The sequence below is a fragment of the Vigna unguiculata genome, chromosome 3 (assembly GCF_037176805.1).
Source record: "Vigna unguiculata cultivar grain cowpea cultivar isolate G323 ecotype 2 chromosome 3, ASM3717680v1, whole genome shotgun sequence".
Lineage (NCBI taxonomy): Eukaryota > Viridiplantae > Streptophyta > Magnoliopsida > Fabales > Fabaceae > Vigna > Vigna unguiculata.
The window spans coordinates 28,076,353-28,099,283 of record NC_140794.1 but is presented as its reverse complement, the minus strand read 5'-3'; the positions used below and the strand labels follow the sequence as shown (position 1 = coordinate 28,099,283).

The 22,931-nt window shown below is 35.4% G+C and overlaps 1 protein-coding gene across 2 annotated transcripts; it reads left to right on the top strand.

The window, feature by feature from the left end:
* Nucleotides 1-788: 788 nt before the first annotated feature.
* GRL (transcription activator) lies at nucleotides 789-22,131 on the top strand. Of its 2 annotated transcripts, none has more exons than XM_028062504.2 (24): nucleotides 789-1,007; nucleotides 1,559-1,993; nucleotides 2,082-2,156; nucleotides 3,478-3,558; nucleotides 4,737-4,817; nucleotides 4,942-5,024; nucleotides 7,156-7,240; nucleotides 7,469-7,594; nucleotides 7,690-7,797; nucleotides 8,946-8,990; nucleotides 9,066-9,208; nucleotides 9,946-10,078; nucleotides 10,649-10,759; nucleotides 13,618-13,696; nucleotides 14,021-14,214; nucleotides 16,313-16,458; nucleotides 16,827-16,908; nucleotides 17,050-17,160; nucleotides 17,744-17,869; nucleotides 17,932-18,071; nucleotides 18,157-18,253; nucleotides 19,791-20,782; nucleotides 21,014-21,226; nucleotides 21,420-22,131. In XM_028062504.2, the coding sequence occupies exons 2-24, from the start codon at nucleotides 1,574-1,576 to the stop codon at nucleotides 21,916-21,918; spliced, it is 4,170 nt and encodes a 1,389-aa protein (XP_027918305.1). In that variant the 5' UTR covers nucleotides 789-1,007; nucleotides 1,559-1,573; the 3' UTR covers nucleotides 21,919-22,131. The 2 variants fall into 2 exon arrangements, with proteins under 2 accessions (XP_027918305.1, XP_085527641.1); XM_085671515.1 differs by having other exon boundaries at nucleotides 16,301-16,458.
* Nucleotides 22,132-22,931: the final 800 nt, after the last annotated feature.

Here is a 22,931-nt window from a genome sequence, read left to right as displayed (position 1 = left end):
TATGATAATAATAAATAAGAAATATAAATATTTTTTTATTAATACACCGGGTTATATTGACGAGGATAAAATTGATAAAATAATATACAAATTGAAAAAAGCGATTATAAATAGTTATACAGAGAAGTCAAAATAGTTATAAAGTGAAGTCTGTTAATTAGGACAGTGAACAGAAATAACCCAATGAAATGATTAATGAAAAATCCTAGACAAAAAATTCTTATTAAAAAGTACAGTGTGTAAAATACTATGTATTAAAAAACATTAAATTTAACCTTTCTCGATTAATTAATTTGCCATACTTAACTGGATTTTAAATAAAAATATCTAATCAATTTGCATTGTAACCTCTAAAAAAGGAAAGCAATCAAATACAGGAAATTCCATTAACTTCTCGAGTTAGTGTTTGAATTCGCTCTATTCAGTGATGGATAAGAATTTTCAGAAGTTTCTTTTTGGTAAAACTAAAACTTAATTTTTATTGAATTTCATAAATTCTCTCATATAATTTTTGAACATTTTATTGTGATTTGAGATAAACTAGTTTTAATTTATAATAAAATTAACTCTCTATTTTTATTTTCTTTATATAGGTTTGCTGTGACACATATGCAGGTATGTATTTTGAAGAATATACGGAGAGAGTAAGGACGCGGAGCATACGTCGAAGCACGTCGTGAAGAAGTGAAAGCGAAGAAATAGGAATAAGAACTAATCTGAAAAAGAAAAGAAAAACGGCGGATCTTGCTTTTGGTATTTAAATAAAACTAAAACTTCAATTATTTATAATTAGAAAATAAGGAAGGAAAGGAAGGTAACACTAATATATCCACGCTGAAAGTGCAGCCAGCTCCCGCACTTGCATTGCATTGCCACCACACCACTCTCATCTCGCATTTCATAATTCATATTCAATTCTATTCCAATTTGAACGAACCACACACTCTCAGATCTGACACTATCTCCTTCTTCAACGCTTTTCTCTTTCTTCTCTCTCTGCTTCGACTGTGAGCTTCTTTCTTTGTCTTGCTTTGAATTTCGTTCAGTGCAAAGAAGTGCTTCTTCTGTTTTTCGTTGTGCAGTTTTACTCAATGTCAGATTTGGTGCTACATTTGCTTTTTTATTTTTTTGTTACTGTCACTTAGCTCATCACCGCTAAAAGTGGAATTAGGTTTTAGCTCTCTTTTAATAGCTCGCTTAAACTGCAAATTCACGCTTACAATTCGTTACTTATCTTGACCAAGGACTCGTGTGCGCGCGGAAATTGACTGTGTTGTTGATTGTTAGCTCATTCTTTCGTTTTTTTTTTTGTTTTTTTTAATATATGTTAGGGAGCTGAATACCTGTGTTATTGTTTTTGAAGATTTTAGGTTTGGAGTTGAGAATATTTGTTAGAGGTTATTTTTGTGGTAATCAAGTTGAACTTGGAGTGGTTTTACTTGAATACGAAAATTGAAATATAATGGAATTGTGATAGTAAAGTTAGGGAAGCTCGAGAGATTAGTTGGTGGTGGTTAATTTATACACGAGCTTGATTTGTGGAAAACTTGATATGCAGACTGCTTATTTGTTCATGGCAAAGTCGAGGCAAAAGTTATCAAACCAGGATTCTTCATTATCACCTACTGCTGGAAGATCAAGGGACTGGGATGGGCCATCGAGATGGACGGATTACCTTGGAAGGGAAATGACTTCTCCGTTGTCGTCGAGTAGCTCTAGGAATACATATCATGATGGGCAGTCTCAGGGCACAACTCCATCCCAATCACACAAGGGTATCAACATGCAGTGGGTTGTCCAACTCACTGAGGTTGCCGAAGGTTTAATGGCTAAGATGTATAGGTTAAATCAACTTTTGGATTATCCAGATCCACTCAACCATGTATTTTCAGAAGGATTTTGGAAAGCTGGTGTGTTCCCCAACCATCCTAGAATCTGTGTCCTGCTCTCTAAGAAATTCCCGGAACACTTCAGCAAATTGCAACTTGAACGTGTAAGAAGTGATGTCTGATATTCTTTATATTTTGAATGTTGATGATGGCCTCTGCTAATTTCATCATTTGGGAAGAAAATGGATGCAGATAGATAAGACTGCTTGGGACTCATTGCAAGATAACGCGGAGCTTCATTTACAGAGCCTGGAACCGTGGGTGCAGGTAATATTGTGATACTTTTGTTTATTAGCATGTGTTTCCCTTTATACAACTTTTATGGGTTTTTGTCCCTATAGTTTTAAAAGTGTTGGTTTTAGTCTCTATTGTCGGTCTTTGTTACAGAAACACTAATGGGCCTAATGGTCATAATGCTATCTCTACCTCTAAACCTATCTTTACTTCTTTCTCTTCTTTCCTTGTCAACATGTTCTAACACTTTGAACATCACAGCTGTAAGCTTCAAGAAAAAGTGGGGCATTTGCAAAGACAATATAAAATCACACGTCACAAGTCACTAACTATTGGATTTGGGAGATTAGGTGAATGATGACACAAATAATGTCTTAGATTCATGTAGTTGGACCATTCAGTTAAATGCAAATTGATTGGAAAAGAACGTGTTTGAATTAAGTGAGACCTAACTTTAGTTTGAGGTCCACTCTATTTGACATGTAGATTATGGTAAAAGATACTTAAGATTAATTTTATCTTATAATACTACAATACTAGACTTGTGCGGTTAGTCAAGATGAAACCCCTTTATGATTGGAGAATAGCCTAGCACAACAATACACAAGTTATTGCATCCAAGTTTTATCTAGCATATTAATAAGGAAAAGAAAGTGAGAAAAATAGGGTGTTGATACCCCTTACTTCTCATGGAGTTTAGAGTAATAGTTTTGTCCTTGCAAATATCTCAGTTTTTTATTTTTAGTCCCTGTAATTATAGTTTTATTTTGCAAATATATAATGTTTTACTTTCAGTCCCGAATTGTTTTTGGGGACACAGACTCTAACAACGTTTATATGCACTAAAACCAGAAAACACTATTATTACGGGAATAAAAAAAATATTTAATTTTAACTTAGTGTCTTAATATTCTAACTGTTCTGGTTTCATTAACACAAACAAGGATTTGCAACATTGGTGCACTATGCATCAAGACAATTTACATTGACATTGATGAAGAGAACATAGAAGTTGTTTAGAAAAAGGTCAATTTCGTCTTTATTTTGTGCTTTGCATTTATTGTTTTATTTGATCATTCTATCTTTTATGTGCTCTTGCATTTAGCCTTTGTATGCACATCATCGGAAAAATGTAAGTTATATAAATATGGAGCTGCTTCTGCATTCTCCTGCTATCACTGGCCTTAATGAGATGTTATTCGTTTCACTATCGTCGTGATTTATGATTTTATTCAACAATTCTTTTGAATGGTGCTTTTTATGTCATCTAGTCTTGGTTGTTTACGCCATATCTTTGAGATTTTCAATTCATGTTACCTGAACTGATAAAGTAATGATTCTTTTGTGTGTGCAGCTACTTCTTGATTTGATGGTGTTTCGTGAACAAGCTTTGCGACTTATATTGGACCTAAGCAGTACAGTAATTACCTTGTTGGTGAGTCTGAATATTGTTGCAAGGATCTCAAAAGTGGCTTTTACAAATAACATTATATGATATCTGCCTATCCCTCTCTCTATGTGAGTTTTGAGTGCAAAAGCTTTCGTCATCGATGAATACTAGGGCTAATGATAGGGATTTGGATGTTGTGGGGTTGTCTAAGTTCTACATTGAGTAGTATGGAAAGTTAGGTGGAGTATTTAAGTGTTTCGCTCTCCCTTTTTCAAACTTTTAAGGACTACCCATGGAAGGTTTTGACCAACAAAGAAGTTGAGTTAAGTATGCCAAAGTGAGTCAACTCAGTTCACAGAATTGACTCACTATGAGTTTAGCTAAATATGGGTCAACTCAATTTGGCTCACTTTATGGTAGGCCAAAGAGATTGCAACGATACCACGGGTTAGTGGCTTAGCTGTGTTGATTTACTTAAGCATGTTTTGTTCTCCAACTTATTTATATATTTATTATAGTTCAATTAATGTGGGTTGGCTCAACTTACCTATCTACAATCAAGATGATTTGTCATGGGTTGACTCACCTGACCTATTTATCTCAGTTTGAGTTGAGCAAGGGGATTCAAAATTCATCTAGGAATGAGTTACGAATCAACCCACCTCTAAACCAACTCAAACTTGTTTAACGCATTAGTTAAGTTAGCCATTGATTTTGACCCACTTTTAAAAAAAAATTCTTTTCAACCCAACATGACTCGAATCTGTGGTGAGCTATGTTGGCTCATAGGTTTGAACCCATTTTGACACCAGTAAATGTCATTGAGTGAAGTGTTGTAGAGTGAGTAGGTGAGGCGTGAGGTATTTTTGAATGTCTAGGTCTCACGTCAAGTAGTTTTAGATGATTGGTGAAGTATTAAGTGTTTCATCACCCCTTCCTTAACTATATTTTGAGGTTGAGTTATCCCTAGGGCTTGTGTGCTTATCAGTTGGTAGGATAAAAGAATGGCGTCTCATCAAATTTCTCGAAAAGTCTTTCAACGTCTATGAAATGAATAGGAAATGAGGCATCATGAGTTTATCTTTGCCCCTTTTTAGCTTATTCATTTAAAATCATTGCTTCCTTCAAATGGTTTTAATATATGTTGTAATGTTAGAAATCAACTAATATATAATAAGTTAGTAATTTGTGTATATCTCTAATAACTTCACAGTGTTTTGCAGCCCCATCAGAATTCTCTTATACTACATGCATTTATGGATCTTTTCTGTTCCTTTGTGCGGGTTAACCTTTTCTCTGAGAAGGCAAGTTATTTTGCCCTCAAATTTCTTGATTTTTTTACTTATGAGAAGCTTTTATGTTATTGAACTGGTTTTTTTGGTCAACTATATATGAGAGTAATTATCTAAACCAATTCTCTCATAGCAGATGCCAAGGAAAATGTTGCTACAAACCTATAACCTTCTACATGCAATGTCAAGAAATGAGCGAGATTGTGACTTTTATCATCGGTAGGAAATTTTTAAAAGTTTTCTTGAATTATTGTATATTTCTTGTAAATAATAGTAGATAGGGATGGATGTTTACTTGCACATATGGACCTATCATATTCTATAATTGAACTTTTAAGAAAATTTATCCACTTTTCTTTCATTAATAGAGATGCCTAAAAAATGTTTATAGCCATTTGCTATATGCAATTATGTACAGTTGGCTTGTGGTTAGGGATGACAAATAAACCTGTACTCGTGGATATTGTTTGAACCCATCCCAATGGTGACGGATAATACTAGGATTGACCAGACATAGGTATGGGTAATACTTGACTTATAAACTGGGTATATTTGCCTTGTCCGGTTTTAAATTCCTTAGACACCCTTAGTTTATTTGGTACCCTATTTGTAGATTTATGTAATTATAAGCAGCCAATTCCCAACTTTCTCACTCTTTCTACTTTGGGGGAATTCTAACTCCCCTTGAGAACTACTCTGAGTGTCCACCAATTGTTCTGGAGTCACTTAAAAAATATAGTCTTTAGAAAGCGTGGGAGGCAGCTTTTGTGAAGATGTTGCTGGTTGTACTGCTGGCTTAAGTAAAGATACATGAAAGGATGAGAGTACAAATATGTTCGGGAGCTACAACTTGTACGCAACTTGGCCAATGTGTTCCACAATTTGGTAGGGTCTGTAAAGTCTTGGACTGAGCTTTTTGTTAGGCCTTCCAGCTAAGGATCTAAGTCGGCTGTAATTTCAAGAAAACCCAATCTCCTACTTGATAAACCACATCAAGCCTGTGTTTATTAGTTTGTACCTGATTCTGATCTTGTTCCTTTCACAGATTTATTTGTCTTCAATTCCTTCAATAAAATCTCTTTGTATTTGCAACCAATTCACACTTCCCCTCTAGATGGATAGTGGTTACCTTCAAAAGTAAAGGAGGATCACACCCATGGAGTTCTTTAAAAGGAGTCATGTTGGTGGAGGCCCTTTGGTTTGTGTTAAACCAGAATTAAGCCCATGGTAATCAATTTGGCCATTGCTTAGACTGAGATCTTGTCATACAACGTAAGTAACCAAGGGTGCGTGTAGCACCAAATGTCTGTTTTTTCTTTCTGTTATTTCATATTGCCGTCGTGTAGGAGAAAATTTTGATTGATATAAAATGTCATGTGAGGACTAGAACAAATAAAGTTTAGAAGAGAAGTACTCTATGGCATTATCACTCCTAAAAATTTTAATTACTTTTCCAAACTGATTCTTGATTTGTTTGACAAAGGACAGGAAAATAGATAAAAGTTCAGGTTGATCTTTCATTAAGTATACCCAAATACATTTAGAAAATTCATAAAAGTTGTAAGAAAATATCTAAAACCAAAAGATGTTACATGGTTTGGAATCAAAGATTTGAATGAATGGTAGTAAAAACTTAGTTTCATGTTACTTTAGTTTGCTTGAGAAAAAAGACCTAAACATGTTTTCTTAATTGACATGACTCATAGCCTAACACTTTGATTTCTTAAGACTTGGAACCGGAAGTTTCAATTTCAACAGATTTGGATAACCCAACTGCTCATGAACGTGCTTTTGAGACAAAACAACATCTCTAGATACAAATGGCTGCATTTCAAAATTGCAGAGACCTTGAGACACGTCTTCTTCTCCAATCATCTGACCCATACTATGTTCCTGAATGAGAAAAGAATTACATTAATGTTATTGAGCAATTTAAAGACGTGGTCAACTTACTCAAAGGGATATAAGGTTGAAAGGACAATCAGTGATAAATAAAATAGAATTTATATTCAATGAAGGAGAAAGGGAAATCAAACCAATTCCTCTGAAGCAATTTTGCATCCATCAGCCTGCATTTGGCATTTTGAGGCCCAGTTGAAAATACAATTCCTATCTATACTCAGTCCATTATACAAGAAATAAATCATGAACTGATAATAATTGAGGGGTTAAATTGGCAAAAGTAATCCCTTGGGGGTGGACTTGATAAAGAATAATGAAATGAATGTTATACCAGTTTTGATATGAAGTTCTTTAATTTATTTTTTCCTTTCCCATTTCACCCATTTTTTTTATAGCAAATAAATGGTCATTATTTTAGTTGTAATATGTTTCTTTCTCTACTTTACAGTTTGGTTCAGTTCATTGACTCTTATGATCCACCCCTGAAAGGCTTACAGGAAGACCTAAATTTTGTGAGCCCTCGTATTGGAGAGGTTAATTTCATCCTTTCCTAAAATCAATATTATACACATAATTGTCAAGTGCATATGGTAAACAAGACGATTATGTTTTCTGGTCTTCTAACTAATTATTTTCTGTGATTCTGTCTTTGCATGATTAAGTTTAATTTATTTTCTCCGGCCTTTGTACATTTTTTAGGAGCTGCATTTTGTGAGGTTGACTTGGGTCCAAATTATAAAATTTTGATATCTTTTTTCCAGGTGTTGGAAGCTGTGGGTCCTATTATATTTCTATCAACAGATACAAGGAAACTTAGAAATGAGGGATTTTTAAGTCCATATCATCCTCGGTATCCAGACATACTCACAAATTCTGCTCATCCTCTGGTAATGTAAATTTTTGTTGGTGAACCATATTGATATCGACTTCTAAATTGATAAATTTAATTACACTAATGCTCTCTTTTCATTCAACTCTGCAGAGAGCACAAGATCTAGCAAATGTAACTGCATATCGAGAATGGGTTCTATTTGGGTATCTAGTCTGCCCTGATGAACTGCGTCGTGTGACTAGCATTGATATTGCTTTGGTATACTTCATGCTTTACCTACATTGCAGAGTTTCTATTTGATTTTGCAACATGCGGTGTACTGAATTGTTTGCTTTTACTGGGGCAAAACACCTCCATGTTTATATAATTATTGAGATTTGAACGGATGACCTTGTAAACAAGAAAGCCTTATTGCAATGTTAGATGTGCCCAACCATGTACGTTAATATTAAGCAGATGATGATTTGCAAAATGGACCCATCTGAACCATCTGTGGTCCTATTTCTGTTGCCGTTATGATCTCTTTATCCATGTAGTATTGATACTGAAGTCTGAATAATATAATGTGGAGGTAGTTAGGAATATTGAATGAAGAACAAAGTCTCAGTTCTGTACTCAAAGTAAGAGTAGTCTGAAGGGGTAATAAGAATGTCTATCCTTTAGAGAGACTCTGGTCTCTCCTAACTGTCTAGCAATTCTCAGCCTCAAATGACTTAATTCTCTTGCCCTCTCGGGACATTTAGGAAATCTCTCAATTAACTATAACAAACCCTCCTAATTAATTCCAACTAACTTTTGTTTACTATTGGCCTTAGTTTTCTTCTGGTCCATTACTTCTCTACTTAAAATAGACCTGCTTAATTTTAGGTCTTCTAACAATACTGCAAGCCAAAACTTTCACCTTGGCCTCAAGGTGAAAATCAGGAAAAGCAGATTGCAAGGTAGTGAGCAAGTTCCAGGCATTCTCACAGTCTGGTAACCTTTTCCTCTTGACTTGCAATTGCATTGCACATACAACATTTATTGTATTTGAAGATCCTGGGGTTACTGCTAATTCCCAGTCCTTAGATAGCTTGGTTGGTAAAGGCTGAGGTTATGCAACTCTTGGAACAGCCTTCCTTAAAAGACACTTGAAAAACATTGTGTTCTCTTCTGCGGTCAGGCAATTGTGGAAGGATATTTGATAAGAATGGTATAGAGTATTTCATCTGTGCTTTTATTAGATAATATCGATTTACTGTTATTTGGTGTTAAGTTAACTTCTTGGTAAGCCATGCAAAGGGTCTTCACTTACTCATAATCATCCAAATGTTGTCACAATTACAATAAGGTTTTATACTGAAGTAGTGTGGGTTTCAGTTATTTTAAGTTTGCTTCCTTAGTTCTGTTTGGCTTTGGTATTTCAGGTTGTATTGAAGGAGAATTTAGTCCTCACATTATTCAGAGATGAGGTAATTTATTCTCATTCACTTTGGAATAGTGCCCTTAGCTACAGTAGTTGACAATATATGTAAATGAATACGCAGTACATACTTCTGCATGAGGATTACCAGTTGTACGTTCTTCCTCGAATATTGGAGTCTAAGAAGATGGCAAAATCTGGGCGCACAAAGCAAAAGGAGGCAGATTTGGAGTATAATGTTGCAAAACAGGTTGAAAAAATGATAAGGTACACACAAAATTCCTGTTTAAATTTATTGTGTCAGAGGGAATGAGATATCAAGGTAGTCAAATTTTGTGAGTTGTCCATGACTCCATGATTATTCCAGGTTACTTTTTTCAGTGTTTGGTGACTGAATTCTAAGTTGTTTTAGAATAAGTCTGAAAACAGTTATGCATTCTAAAGGCTTGGTAGTTCCTGATTATTGTCCAGTTATTGGACATGCCTTGATTATTTGATGCACTTGAAATTTAATATAATAGAAGGGAGCATATTTTGTGGTATCACTAAATTCTTTGCCATTTTGATAATTGCTTCGCGTAAGAATTTGATGAAAATTTCCATTTTTCGGTTCTTGGATTGCTTATTTTGTTGTTAGGATTAGGGAAGTTTAAGATTTCGCACTTGGGTGTTTCATTTTACGGGATTCAATGGTTTTTGTAGCCTCTATAGATTTGGATGTGCTTTTATTTTTGAAATTTGGCAAGAAGTGGTTCACTTAAAAGGACCGAACTAAATGATGGTCTTCTAAATTCAAGGAGACATATAAAGAATAAAATATTTGTCTATTTTTTATGGAAAACTTTCTGTGTTGTTATTTGTTATGTGAAATCACTCTTGCCTCTACTTTTTTATATGGATATTTGTTATTCTTTTCTGGGTGTTTTCCTGTCATTTTCTAAGGTTGATGCATCCTCACTATTACAACTGACAGTGCAAATTGTAAAACTGTTTGACTTTTCCAGTGAAGTGCATGAGCAAGCAATATTCTCTTGTGATGCTATTCATCGTGAAAGGAGAATTTTATTGAAACAAGAGATTGGGAGAATGGTGCTGTTTTTTACTGATCAGCCCAGTCTGTTGGCCCCCAACATTCAGGTGTCTTTCTTTTGGCATTTTGAAGCATGAAAAAATCTGGTGTCTTTGACACTTGTTGCTTAAGCTTTTGGTATTGTTTTGCTTGTAATTTTTCTTGAGTCGATTTTAAGCAAGTGCATATTATTACATCTATTTTATGGATTCATATCATTAAGAGTATAAATCGTTAGAAAAATTACTAAAAGTAGCTATAGAAAAATATTTATAGTTACTCAACCAGTTAAAAGGAGTGGTTATTATGGAACAACTTAATTACTTATCAACCCAGTGGATAATATTTTCTAATATGGTCTACAAGTAATTTTTATGTGTAGTTTCTAGCTGGTTGGCATGCATATGTAGACACTTGAAAGTTAGTGTTAGGCTAACCGGCTTTTTTATATACATTTCTAGACTTGTATTTGGTGGACTGGTATCTTAAATTTAAATTAAATTCATGTCCAGGGAATTTAATCATATTACTGTACTTGTCTTTAGCTTTGTAAATAGCTAGGTAATTTTGATTTAGTATTTCATGTATCTTAACCTTCTTAAACCAATCTGTTTGAGATGATTTTATATTTGATGCAGATGGTGTTTTCTGCCTTGGCTTTAGCTCAATGTGAAGTGATATGGTATTTCCAACATGTAGGAGTTGCATCATCAAGATCTAAAACTACTCGAGTGGTACCAGTGGACATAGTAAGCTTTTATTTCTTATTCTTTTATTGCCTTCCTTTTAATCAAACTAATGCTCTTTTCTATGCAAATTACAAAACACGAGGCGTCTAAAATTATTAGAATTGGAATCAAGTCTAACTTAATCTCAAAAGCTAGCATAAGGGAGAGGTGTCAATTTAACCCATGGCACGTGGGCCAGCCCTAACCCACCCTTGAATAAGGGGGACCAAAAGAAGCCCCACCCCCAAAACCTTATAAAGTGGGTTAGGGTGAAGGCCCAAAGTGGGTTTGATCCCACTACAGGACTTCAATTAACTCTTTAAAACAATACCTTCAGCCTAGGTTAAAGGTTGAGGTGAGTCGTCTCGGCTTAAAGCTTGACCCAAGTCCACCCAAACCAAAATTTGAGCCGAGTCGACTCGAACTGAAGGTTGAATCAACTCAGCCCGGGGAAAAGTTATAGCTCGAAGTTTGAGACGGGCTGAGAAAGGTAGGAGGTCGAGACGCGGCCTGGACCAAAGGTCAAAATGGGTCACCTAGGTTTGAAGGTCGAGATGGGCTAGGCCAGGCTAAAGGTTGAGGTGGATCGGCCCATGCCGAAGATTGAGATTGGCGGTCCAAGCCGAAGGTTGAGGTGTGTTGGCACGTATCGAAGATCAAAATTGGTTGGTCAGGATCAAAGGTCTAGACCGATTGGGTTTGGGGCGAAGGTCGAGACGTTGAGCAGTCCGAGTGAAAAGTCAAGAAAGGTGGGTCAGACTGAAGGTCGAGATGGCTGAAGGTCGAGACAGGTCGACTTGGGGAAAGGTTGAAATTGGCCAGTCGAGGCTGAACCTTAAGATTGCCTTGTCGAGGCTGAAGATCAAGACAAGTCGGGCCAGGCCAAGGTCATGATGGGACGACCCAGGTTGAAGGTTGAGACGTGCTAGCCTAGAATAAGGATTAGGATTGGCCTTTCTGAGCTGAAGGTCGAGACAAGCGGGTCCGAGCCGAAGGTTGAGATGGGTCGATCTAGGCAAAAGGTTGTGATGGATCAGTCTGGGTTGAAGGTCCAAAAATATACTTTAAACAAATTAATATTTTTTACATGTTGAAAAGAAGGCCCATGGACTGGCCTTGGCCCATAGGGCTTTTGTCGGTATTTTGGCCTTGTGGCCTTTTCCAATTTGGGGCTTTTTGGCTTTTTGGGCTTTTTTGTTCCCAACACATGTGGTGTGTTGCCCTAGCTTTATCAAGACTATTTTTGCCATAATTGTTGCTGTTGTGAGACCTTAAATATTGATTCACCCCTCTTGTCAAAATCAGATGATGGAAATCTAGGTGAATTTTTTGTTTTGAACAGATGTGGATGAACCAAAATCAAGACTAATACCGTATTACAAACAAATTGACCCAACACTTGAAAACTTGAATTGTGACGTAAAGTGAAATATGAATTTTTTGATGATTTTGCAATGTTAGGGAACAATATATACAACCTTAAGAATAAATGCTGTTACTAGTAATTTTAGACTACAAAATAGACATATTATAGAAAATATGGGATCAAAATATTAACCTAATTTCATTAACTAAGGAAATTAAATCTATAAGAATAAGGAAAATATAGAATTATAGTAGTCCATTCTCTCAAGTAGGGGAATGGATATTTATTAGTTTGGGAGATTAAAGATATGACCAAATTCCAGTACATAAGTGGATGTGAATCTCATTTTAGAAGCTGATTTGTACAGTTAAGTTGGGCTTAAAGTTCACTTCCTAAGATGGTACTAGAGTTTATCCTGAAAAGGCTTGTAGTCATATTATGTCACTCACTATGGGGCCACTACCAAACTATCTAGAAATATCTTGTTTGATGCTAGAGATGTCTAATTCTCGACATGAGAGGGTGTATTGGAGATTTGCATTGATTAAAGATGTGACCAAATTATAGTACGTAAGTGGGTGTAAATCTCATCTTACAAGTTAATTTTGTGAGGTTAAGTTCCACTGCAATTTCACTTCCTAAGATGGTGCTGGAGTTTATCCTAACAAATTTTGTTGGGTATATCGGGACACCCATTATCGGGTCACTACCAAACTATCTACAAATATCTTGTCCCACATTAGAGATGTCCAATTCTTGACATGAGTGAGTGTATTGGAGATCTTATTTGACTAAGAATGTGATCAAATTATAGTACATAAGTGAGTAGAAACCTTACCTTATAAGCTGATTTTGTGAGGTGAAGTTAGACTTAAAACACTTTCTAAGAATTATTTCCAACTTACATGTAAGATCTTGGAAGTTCCATATAGGAAGTCTTTCGGTCAGTACATTTTCCAACTAAAGCCAAAGTGACTCATGTAGTAACTATGAGAATATGAGAATAGTATGTAATTTTTCCTTGATGAAATGCTATTCTATCACTATCTTTTGTCCTGTCATCAAGTATAATTTTTACCTATAAAAGTTCTGAAATCCTGAGCCATTGCACAATATTCTACCTTTGTACTAGTCCTTACAATCATATTTTCTTCTCACTCTTGCATGTTACCATATTACCACCCAGACTTACCTATTGGTAAATCTCCAATGAACATCAAACTTTACATAATCTACTTCTGTACATAGTTGCATAGACAATTGTCCCTGCTTTTTGACTATCCGTCCTTGTGTGGATTGAAAAGGAGAGTAAGGGGAAAGAGTCAAATTTGATATAGGGACTTCATCATGTGAAAAATGTGATCTATTTGTCATAGACGTGTTGGTAAATAGTTTGAAAAATGCCTTAATTTGTGAGTTTATTAAAGGGGATCTTATCTCTAGTTTCCATTACCATACAGTTTGAATCTATTGATAAGGTTGTTGACTTGAAATTTCATGATCTTGTTTTCAGGATCCAAATGACCCAACAATTGGATTTCTGTTAGATGGAATGGATCATTTATGTTGTTTGGTACGCAAATACATTGCAGGTTAGATTAGCTTTATGTGTACTAACTTATCCTGCATTAGGGAATATGTACTATCTCTGATTCTTTATAAAAGAAACAAGTACGTGTATCATTTTGTCCTAACTAAAAAATATAGCCCTATTTTGAGGTATATTAATTGCTAATTTTCTTTTATACCCTAAATTTATTATGAAGTCTATTAATAAGGCATTCCTGTATTCCTATGCCAGTAGATGCATTCATTGGCCTGTTAACTAGTTGATGTTTCACTAGCATTTCTTTTCTCTTTAACTTATTTTTTAATGGATATTTTGGTTGTTAAATGTTGTTTCATTTTGAGTGCAGCAATTCGAGGTTACTCATTATCATATCTTTCATCTTGTGCTGGAAGGATCCGGTTTTTACTCGGCACCCCCGGAATGGTGGCTCTTGATATTGATGCTAGCCTGAAAGGACTTTTTCAGCAGATTGTTCACCACCTTGAAAACTTGCCCAAACCACAGGGTGAAAATATATCTGCTATCACTTGTGATCTGTCGGTATGTGGGACATCTGTACTGGCCATTTTCCAATATCTTAGTTGTGCGATGTATATGCTTTTTGGATTACAGTGCTTTACAGTTATTGATGTAAATATTCTTGCATTTAGTTATTAATTCTCAGAAACTAGGGTAGAATAAATTGATTTCATACATTTATGCAAAGAATACATCAGTCATATATAGAAGGCTGGAAAGCTAATTTAGGAAATCCAATGACAGGACTTATTTAATCAGATCCCTATGATTCAGGGATATAGCCCAATCTCTGTGATTCAGGGATATTTCCCACATTTACTTACTTGTAGTATGCTAAATAAAGAAATAGTAAATGCGGTCGGTGAAACTTTCCCTCATGCCGGTGAATTAGGTATTTTTCCATTCCTAGCTTGGAAACAATCCATTCAAAGTTGTTGCTATTCAGCCCCCTGGTTAGAAAATCTGGAAGGTTTGTCTTGTGAGGAGATATATGGAGTGAAGATCAAACCACTGTCTACTTTTTCTTTGATAAAATGCCTGCCAACTTCAATGTATATGGTTCTATCATGTTGCATTGGGTTATAGGCTATGCTAATAGTTATCAGAAAGTCTCATTGGTTCATCATGCTTTATTTCCAAGTCTGTCAAGATGGTTTTCAACTATAGCAGCTCATAGATCCTTTGTGCTGTTGCTCTAAACTCTGCTTCAGCACTAGATCTAGCTATCACACTGTTTTTTGCTCTTCCAAGTTACAAGATTCATACCAAGGAAAGTCCAATATTCCGTAGTTGACCTCTTATCCATAATTGACCCTGCCAAAATTTGTATATACTTCAAGTCCTAGGTTCCCATTCCATTGGAACAAAATTTCCTTAACTAGGGTTTCTTTCAAGTATTGCACAGTCCTTAGCTCAGTCTGCAAGTGAATCACTTCTGGTTGGTGCATGAACTAGTTGACTAGACTCACAACAAATGCAACATTAGGTCTAGTGTGAATCAAATAAGAGTTTGCCAACTAATTTTTGGTACATTTCCTTGTCAATTGCTGTATCTTCTACATTTCCCAACTTCAGATTTGGATCAATTGGTCTTGTTAGAATACGTATTAAGTATAGGTAGTTAGTAGTTGTGTTGGAAAACTGCTAATTATGCTGTACCTATGAGCTGTTTATTTATCAGCATTAATTACATAGATATAGCCTTTTTCTTGTACCTTTTGGTGTTCTTGATGTAATTTTCTTCTATAAATAAATAACAAAGATTAGCCGAGAGATAATCAATTTCTTAAGCTCTTTTTATCATATTTTCAGTCTTAAGTGGTGTACTTCCAGGCTTGTATGCTATCTTACATTTCTTTCAGCAAATCAGTAATGTATTTATGTTGGGATATGAAAATATCCTCTTTAAAATAGGCCACTTCAATCCCCTAAAAATTCTTTAATTTTCTCAAGGTTTTAGTTTCAAATTCCTTAGCTAGATGTTGGCCTAATAGTTGTTGCTCCTCTTCATCATCACTTCTCATTGTAATATCATCCACATGCACCAGGAACATTGTTGTAACATTACTCCCCCTGACTCAATATATTTAACAAAAAGATGTGGTCTACTTGACTTTGTGTGAAGCCTAAACCTATGATAACTCTAGTAAATCTTCAAACGATGCTCATGGTGATTGTTTCAATCAATTCAATGTCCTTTTTAACTTGTAATCAGTGTCAACATCTTAGCTGCTAAGCTTGCCTTGTACCTTACAATAGAACTATCAGCCTTGTATTTTAGTATATACCCATTTGCATAATATTGGTTTTGTTCCATTTGGTAGAGTAACCAATTTCCAAGCAATAATCATAACCAAGTTGCCACTTGGCACTTTTGTAGAATTATTCCATTCTGTATATTTTGTGCATATCATTTGCTTAATTCATTGGTATCGTAGAGAAGAATAGTTGAAATTCATGCTAGAGTGCCAATGCATGTAAAGTTTGTATAGCCCTTTTAGTGATAGAACCTTAATTTCTAGTTTTTTTTTTTTTTTTTGTCATTTCTTCTTTATTTTCTAGTTACGCACAACCTAATGTTTTAGAGCATACACTTAACACTTACTAGTACTATTTTCAGGATTTTCGAAAGGATTGGCTATCAATTTTATTGATAGTCACATCTTCACGTTCATCTATAAACATTAGGCATTTGGAGAAAGCTACAGTTTCCACTGGCAAAGAAGGATTATTGTCAGAAGGGAATGCTGCTTACAATTGGTCCAGGTTTGAATCCACAACTTACTACATCATTCTGATACTTATTTGAGTTATTCATTAATCAAATGATTAGCCTGAATCTTTAAAATCCTCTTTCTCCCCCTTCCCCGCCCCATTTATAAATAACATAAAAAAGAGAGAAAATGAGATTTACAATGGTAGAGTCAAAATCATCACCTTTTGTGTAAGATTGTATGATTTTACAATCATGAGTGTTGGCTGTGTTGCAAGCACAACATCAATAAGTATTGTGATTTGCCATGGCAGCTGTGCAAAATTGTGGGTTGTGATGTCTCCATGACAATTTCTTTATATATAATATATTAAAAAAACTTGAAGAGATAATTATGGCATTGTGGTTCTATTTTATGCAGATGTGTAGATGAATTGGAATCCGTACTTTCAAAGCATGGTAGTCTTAGGAGGTTGTATTTCTACCACCAACACCTGACAGCTGTGAGTGCCCTTATTCCACGCAAACCTTATTGATTTTTTCAATTTCTATAGAATGATTCCTAGTTAGTATGCTAAGACGTTGTATGGATTTAAGTTGTGATTTTATTTTCCATTTTAATCCAAACTGTATTCCTATAATAGGTTTTTAGAAACACCATGTTTGGTCCAGAAGGGCGTCCTCAACACTGCTGTGCATGGCTTGGGATTGCTAGTAGTTTTCCCGAGTGTGCATCTCCGATTGTTCCAGAAGAGGTAAAAACAATTCCTTGCCAGCAGTTTTACTTGAACCGTCAAGTAATGACCAAAAATTAGTGAGCCGTTACTAACACATTTTGATGGAGGCTCGGAGTTACATTTTTCTTCTTTTAATGTGGTATTTTGTTGCTTTCTTTTTGTTAGTTGAATAATTCATCTTCAAATATTCCAAATATTTACTGAATGCAATCTTTTATTTTCATTAATACTTTTTTTGAATGAAAAAACTTATTATTACGGAAGTAAAGAGTTAATGTTGCTTATGGATCTGTTAAAAGTGGACGATTCACATATATAAGGCTTCATACAATTTCTGAATAAGGAATTCTAATGTTCTGTTCGAAGCTACATAGTCATTGTGGATTGTGATTTCACTGGAAATCTGTATTTTTCTTATATCATCATTAGTCAAAAAGTATAAATAATGTCATTACCTTTGAAAAATGAAATCTCATATTGACTTAATAGTCATATGAACTTCCGTTTCCTACTTCCTGATTGATCATTAGGTGTTATATGTGATGATAGCTAGAAATGGAAATGTTGAACAAATGTGGTGTCTTAATTTTGCTGCAAGCAGGTTACAAAAATTGGAAGGGATGCTGTTCTTTATGTTGAATCTCTGATTGAATCTATCATGGGAGGATTGGAAGGATTAATAAATATTCTTGACTCTGAAGGAGGATTTGGTGCCTTAGAGAATCAGGTAAATACTTTTAGCTAACGAGTTACCTCTATTTCTAAGAACTAACCTTTGGATTTCATCAGCTTCTTCCAGAACAAGCAGCTTCATATCTGAATCAGACGGCAAGAGTTTCCATTCCATCATATAAATCTCCGAAAGGAACAGCTGGTTTTCCTTTACCTGGCCATGAGAGTTTTCCTGAAAATAATGGTTCTATCAAAATGTATGTCATAATAATCCTGTCCTAAATATGTATTAATAACTACATAAGTATATTCTTTTAATTTGTCTACTGTTTTTAATGACAGGTTAGAAGCTGCAATGCAGAGGCTGACCAATTTGTGCTCAGTTTTAAACGATATGGAGCCTATATGTGTTTTAAACCATGTCTTTGTGCTGAGAGAGGTTAGGGATGGTTTTTTCTTTTCCTCCTCTTTTTTCTTCATGAAATTTATTTATCTATTGTGAAGAGTCAATAGTGCCATATTTCAACAAAATTTGGCCAATAAATCTATGCTTGAATGGGTATTGACTTTCAGCTCTTTTGAAGAAACTGTGTATAGCATGGTCAAGTGTAAATTAACTAGCAGTAAAATATGTCATTATTGATATGCAAATCCAGGAAAAGGACTGTAAAACAGTAAAAATATGATAAAGATATTTGTGTAATAGAATGGAGAGAAATAGGAATAAGTGAGTCTTTTGTTAATGGAAAATGGAAATGCGCATTATTTTTTTGGATATTGTATTAGATATGGAAACATACAACTATTAAGAGTTGCTTTCCTAGCTAGTTTTATTGCTTAATGGCAAGGTTTCTGAATAATGGAGGTTTATAAGAAAGCATGCATAATGGTTGTAAAAGATGTTTTAAAGTAAGCATAAGAAAGAGGTATTTCTTTTTTGAAAAATAAAATTATGGAAAAGCCCTGCTTAAGTATCTGAATTTAATCTTATCTCATTTTCATTAGATTTACTTAAAAATTCTTCTTTGTGAAATCTCATAACTCTAGTGCAATTTTCGTGAGTTGTTCCTTGTTGATATATTGATTTTGGTAAATGATGTTCAGGAATATCTTTTATCTGCCTCTCTTACACCTAGGGATCGAGCTTTGAAATTTTGTCCTACAGTGGTTGCCATCAAGGAAGAACAGTAGGGGAATAGTGAGGTCAAGAACCGTGGATAATGCAACTTTAGGTCTAGAACCCTACAGAGAGTTTTAGATGTAAAAGTATTGTTAAAATGATAGCTAAATCTGCTTACTAAAGTTCTGTTGGAACTCTTGTTAATAGAAGTTTAAGCCAAGAGCCCTAGAAATCTGCTATCCAAGTCATATATCTAGATTGTAGTAGTATTATCAAATAAATAATTGTCCGTAGGCATCACACTACAATGATAATGATTGAACATTGGTTGGAGTTAGATCTAATATGGGGTAGAATTTGGGTAGGCATAGATTGTGTTAGATCCTCATGGAGAAGCTCTTATGTGTAAAAGGTTAAATTTGAAGGTATCTGTATCTCTATTATTCAATATGAACTAAACTCTGAGCTCTTATTTGAGTTAGGCCAACCAGGTTCACGGGTTGAAACCGTTCCAACTTAGATGCCTGCTTTAAGGGTCAAAGTGAGTATATTCAGCAATAAGAAAGTTAAAGGATTAGATTTGTAGATATCCATGATCTCTTACCCCAGTGTTAACATTTATAAAATTGTAAGTTATTCATTACTCATCAATGGTTATCAATGCTGCACTTTACTCTTGAAGTGCACCCCTCCATTTAGAGGGTCCAGTTGCATCATTAGTCACTTGTTCAAGTAACAATGATGCATGAAACCCAAGTCTTATATGCATCCGCTTCCACTCCACCGAATTTTACTGTTTCTTAACCATACGTTGTTCATTCTGTCCTTATTTTAACCCATCAATCTGTTTGTGCAGTACATGAGAGAATGCATTCTTGGCAACTTCAGAAGAAGATTGCTTGGTGTTCTGAAAACTGATAATGATCTTCAACGGCCTACTGTTTTGGAATCACTGATTAAGAGACATATTAGCATTGTTCATCTTGCAGAACAACACATCAGCATGGACATTACTCAGGGTATCCGGGAAGTTTTGCTTTCAGAAGCCTTTTCAGGACCAGTTTCTTCTCTGCACTTGTTTGAGAAGTCAACAGACCAACATACGGGATCAGCCACAGAAACAGTATGCAACTGGTATATCGAAAACATAATAAAGGATGTTTCAGGTGCTGGGATTTTGTTTGTTCCAATTCATAAATGCTTCAGGAGTACAAGGCCTGTCGGTGGATATTTTGCAGAATCAGTAACCGACCTCAGGGAATTACAGGCTTTTGTACGTATTTTTGGTGGATATGGAGTTGACAGGCTAGACAGAATGCTAAAAGAACACACAGCTGCTCTTTTAAATTGCATTGACACTTCACTACGCTCAAACCGAGATGTGCTAGAAGCAGTTGCTTCAAGTCTTCACGCTGGTGATAGAATTGAAAGAGAAGCCTCTGTGAAGCAAATAGTTGATCTGGAAACTGTGATTGGATTTTGTGTTCAGGCTGGCCTTGCGCTGGCTTTTGATCGGCTACTAGCTGAAGCTTCTGGTGCTATACTTGAAGAAGGTGCCCCCTTGATTCATTCATTGCTAGCTGGGGTGGTTAAGCATCTACCTGATGGAGTACCAGAAAAGGAAGAAATCAGAAGAATGAGAACAGTGGCAAATACTGTAGGTGTTGTTAATGATCACGATTCAGTTTGGGTAAGATCTATTTTGGAGGAAGTAGGAGGTGCAAGTGATGGATCATGGGGCTTGTTACCGTACTTATTTGCCACATTCATGATGTCCAATATTTGGTCCAGCACAGCATTTAATGTTGACACAGAGGGTTTTAGTAACAATATCCATTGCTTGGCAAGGTCGGTATGGTGTTTAATACTTCAGTGTTTTGTGTTGGCACGATTATAACATAAGTCCAATGCCAGTAGATTAACTTCCATACAATAATTCCATAGGGTTGTAACTGGAAATTATTGGCATAGTATTTTGACTCCATTACTTGGCAACATTTTAGAAGTCAAACTACTCATTGCCGTTAGAATATACTAATTTTGGTATCTGTCTAACCCTAATCATATGATATCGTGCAGGTGCATTTCTGCAGTGATTGCCGGAAGTGAGTTTGTTAGATTGGAACGGGAACATCAGCATCGGCAGTCTTTAAGAAATGGACATGCCAGCGAGGGAATGGATCCTGAATTATCAAGTCATATGTCAGCCGAAGCTAGTATTAAGTCCACATTGCAGTTATTTGTGAAACTCTCTGCAGATATCATACTGGATTCTTGGAGCGAAACACACAGGTAAATGTGTGTGGTGTTGCGATTTTTTTGAAACACAAATGACTGTGTATTTATATTAGGTAGGTAATGTTGCAATATACTAAAGCACAATTTCATCTGCGGTTTGGCATCAGTTCTCTGCTCTGGGAAACAGTATTCTTTGATTTTGTACTTTGCGGTTATCTTAGATGTTTTGTATTTTGGTATTGCACAGGTCTCATCTTGTAGCACAGCTTATCTTCTTAGACCAGCTTTGTGAGATTTCACCTTACCTTCCAAGAAGCTCGCTGGAAAGCCACGTTCCATATGCCATTCTCCGTTCAGTATATGGGCAATACTACGCAGATACTCAATCCACTCCGTTGGCAATACTGAACGCGTCACCCCGTCATTCACCTGCTGTATTGCTAGCACATGCTTCTCCTGTCTTAAGGCATCCTCGTGGGGACTCACCACAGTATTATGGCCATGATTCTGGATACTTCAAAGGATCATCATCGTCACATAGTCAGGAACACCTCTATGATGCTGATATTGGCAGTTTAAGAAACATGGAGAACAAGCAAAGGAACTATCGTAGTTCTGGGCCTTTGGATTACAGCGCCAGCCGTAGTAGGGTAAAATCTGTTGAAGGTTCAACTTCTGGAAGCACTGGTCCCAGTCCTCTTCCTAGGTTTGCAGTGTCTAGATCTGGTCCATTAGCATACAAGTAGTAAGTTGTTTGATATATACCAACAGAAGATGGTAAGTTATTCACCTTCTGCTAGTCATCATTTTGTCTATATCCGTAAATCATCCAGCAGGTTCGCACAAATTTTAGCAAAATGTATATCATATTAAAGAGTCCTTTTGTAGTAGCCTCCCTGCTGTTTTAGCCAGAACCAGCTGTTCATTCTATTTAATGCTCATTGCAAAATCTTGATATATCTTTCTTTCTTTAATTATGTTGGCAGAGGTCTTCTGCAGCTTGGAATGAACCAACTGTTTTTATACCAGCTGTTTTTATTGCAAAACATATAGCAAAATTTGTATTTTAGAATACAAAGATTATATTTGGAAGGTAGTCTAAAATACAAATTTTGTATTTGGGATTGCCCGAACATATTGTGCTTTCCGGAACATCTCTGGATTATAGATTCCACGACTCAAAATGAAAACCTTAAAAACTAGGGTATAATTGGCATTTGAGTTTATGTGAGTGTAAGATGAAATTATGGAAGGTAGGAAGAAACGGCCTAATATCGGTACTAGTTCCAAAAAAAAAAAGCATTTTGATTCACGTAAATTTACAAATTTGAATAGCAATTAAAATATGCATTTAACATTAAAATAAAACGTAAAGATGAATAACACTCAAGATTAATTCTTTTAAAAACGTGAAATTCCTTAAATTCTTGAAAATTCTTTTAAATGTTATCATTAGATATATTTTAAATTGTTTAAATTTTAAAAAAGAATGCATTCCCCAAAATCTTTTACAATTTTCAAGACATTAATAACGGATTTCTTTCTTGTTTCACTTGCACTCCTGTTTGTCTTTCTTCTTTCCATGAATATTGAATTCACAACTGCACAACTCATTGCTTCAACCCTTCTCACAGGAAGGTTGTCTCCACCAAGTCTTTTTATTGTGTCCAAATTACGTTATTTTTTTATGTATTCAAATTACTTCTAATATATTTAAAAGGTACTAAAAATCAACCAAGGGTGAGTTCAGAGACCGGTT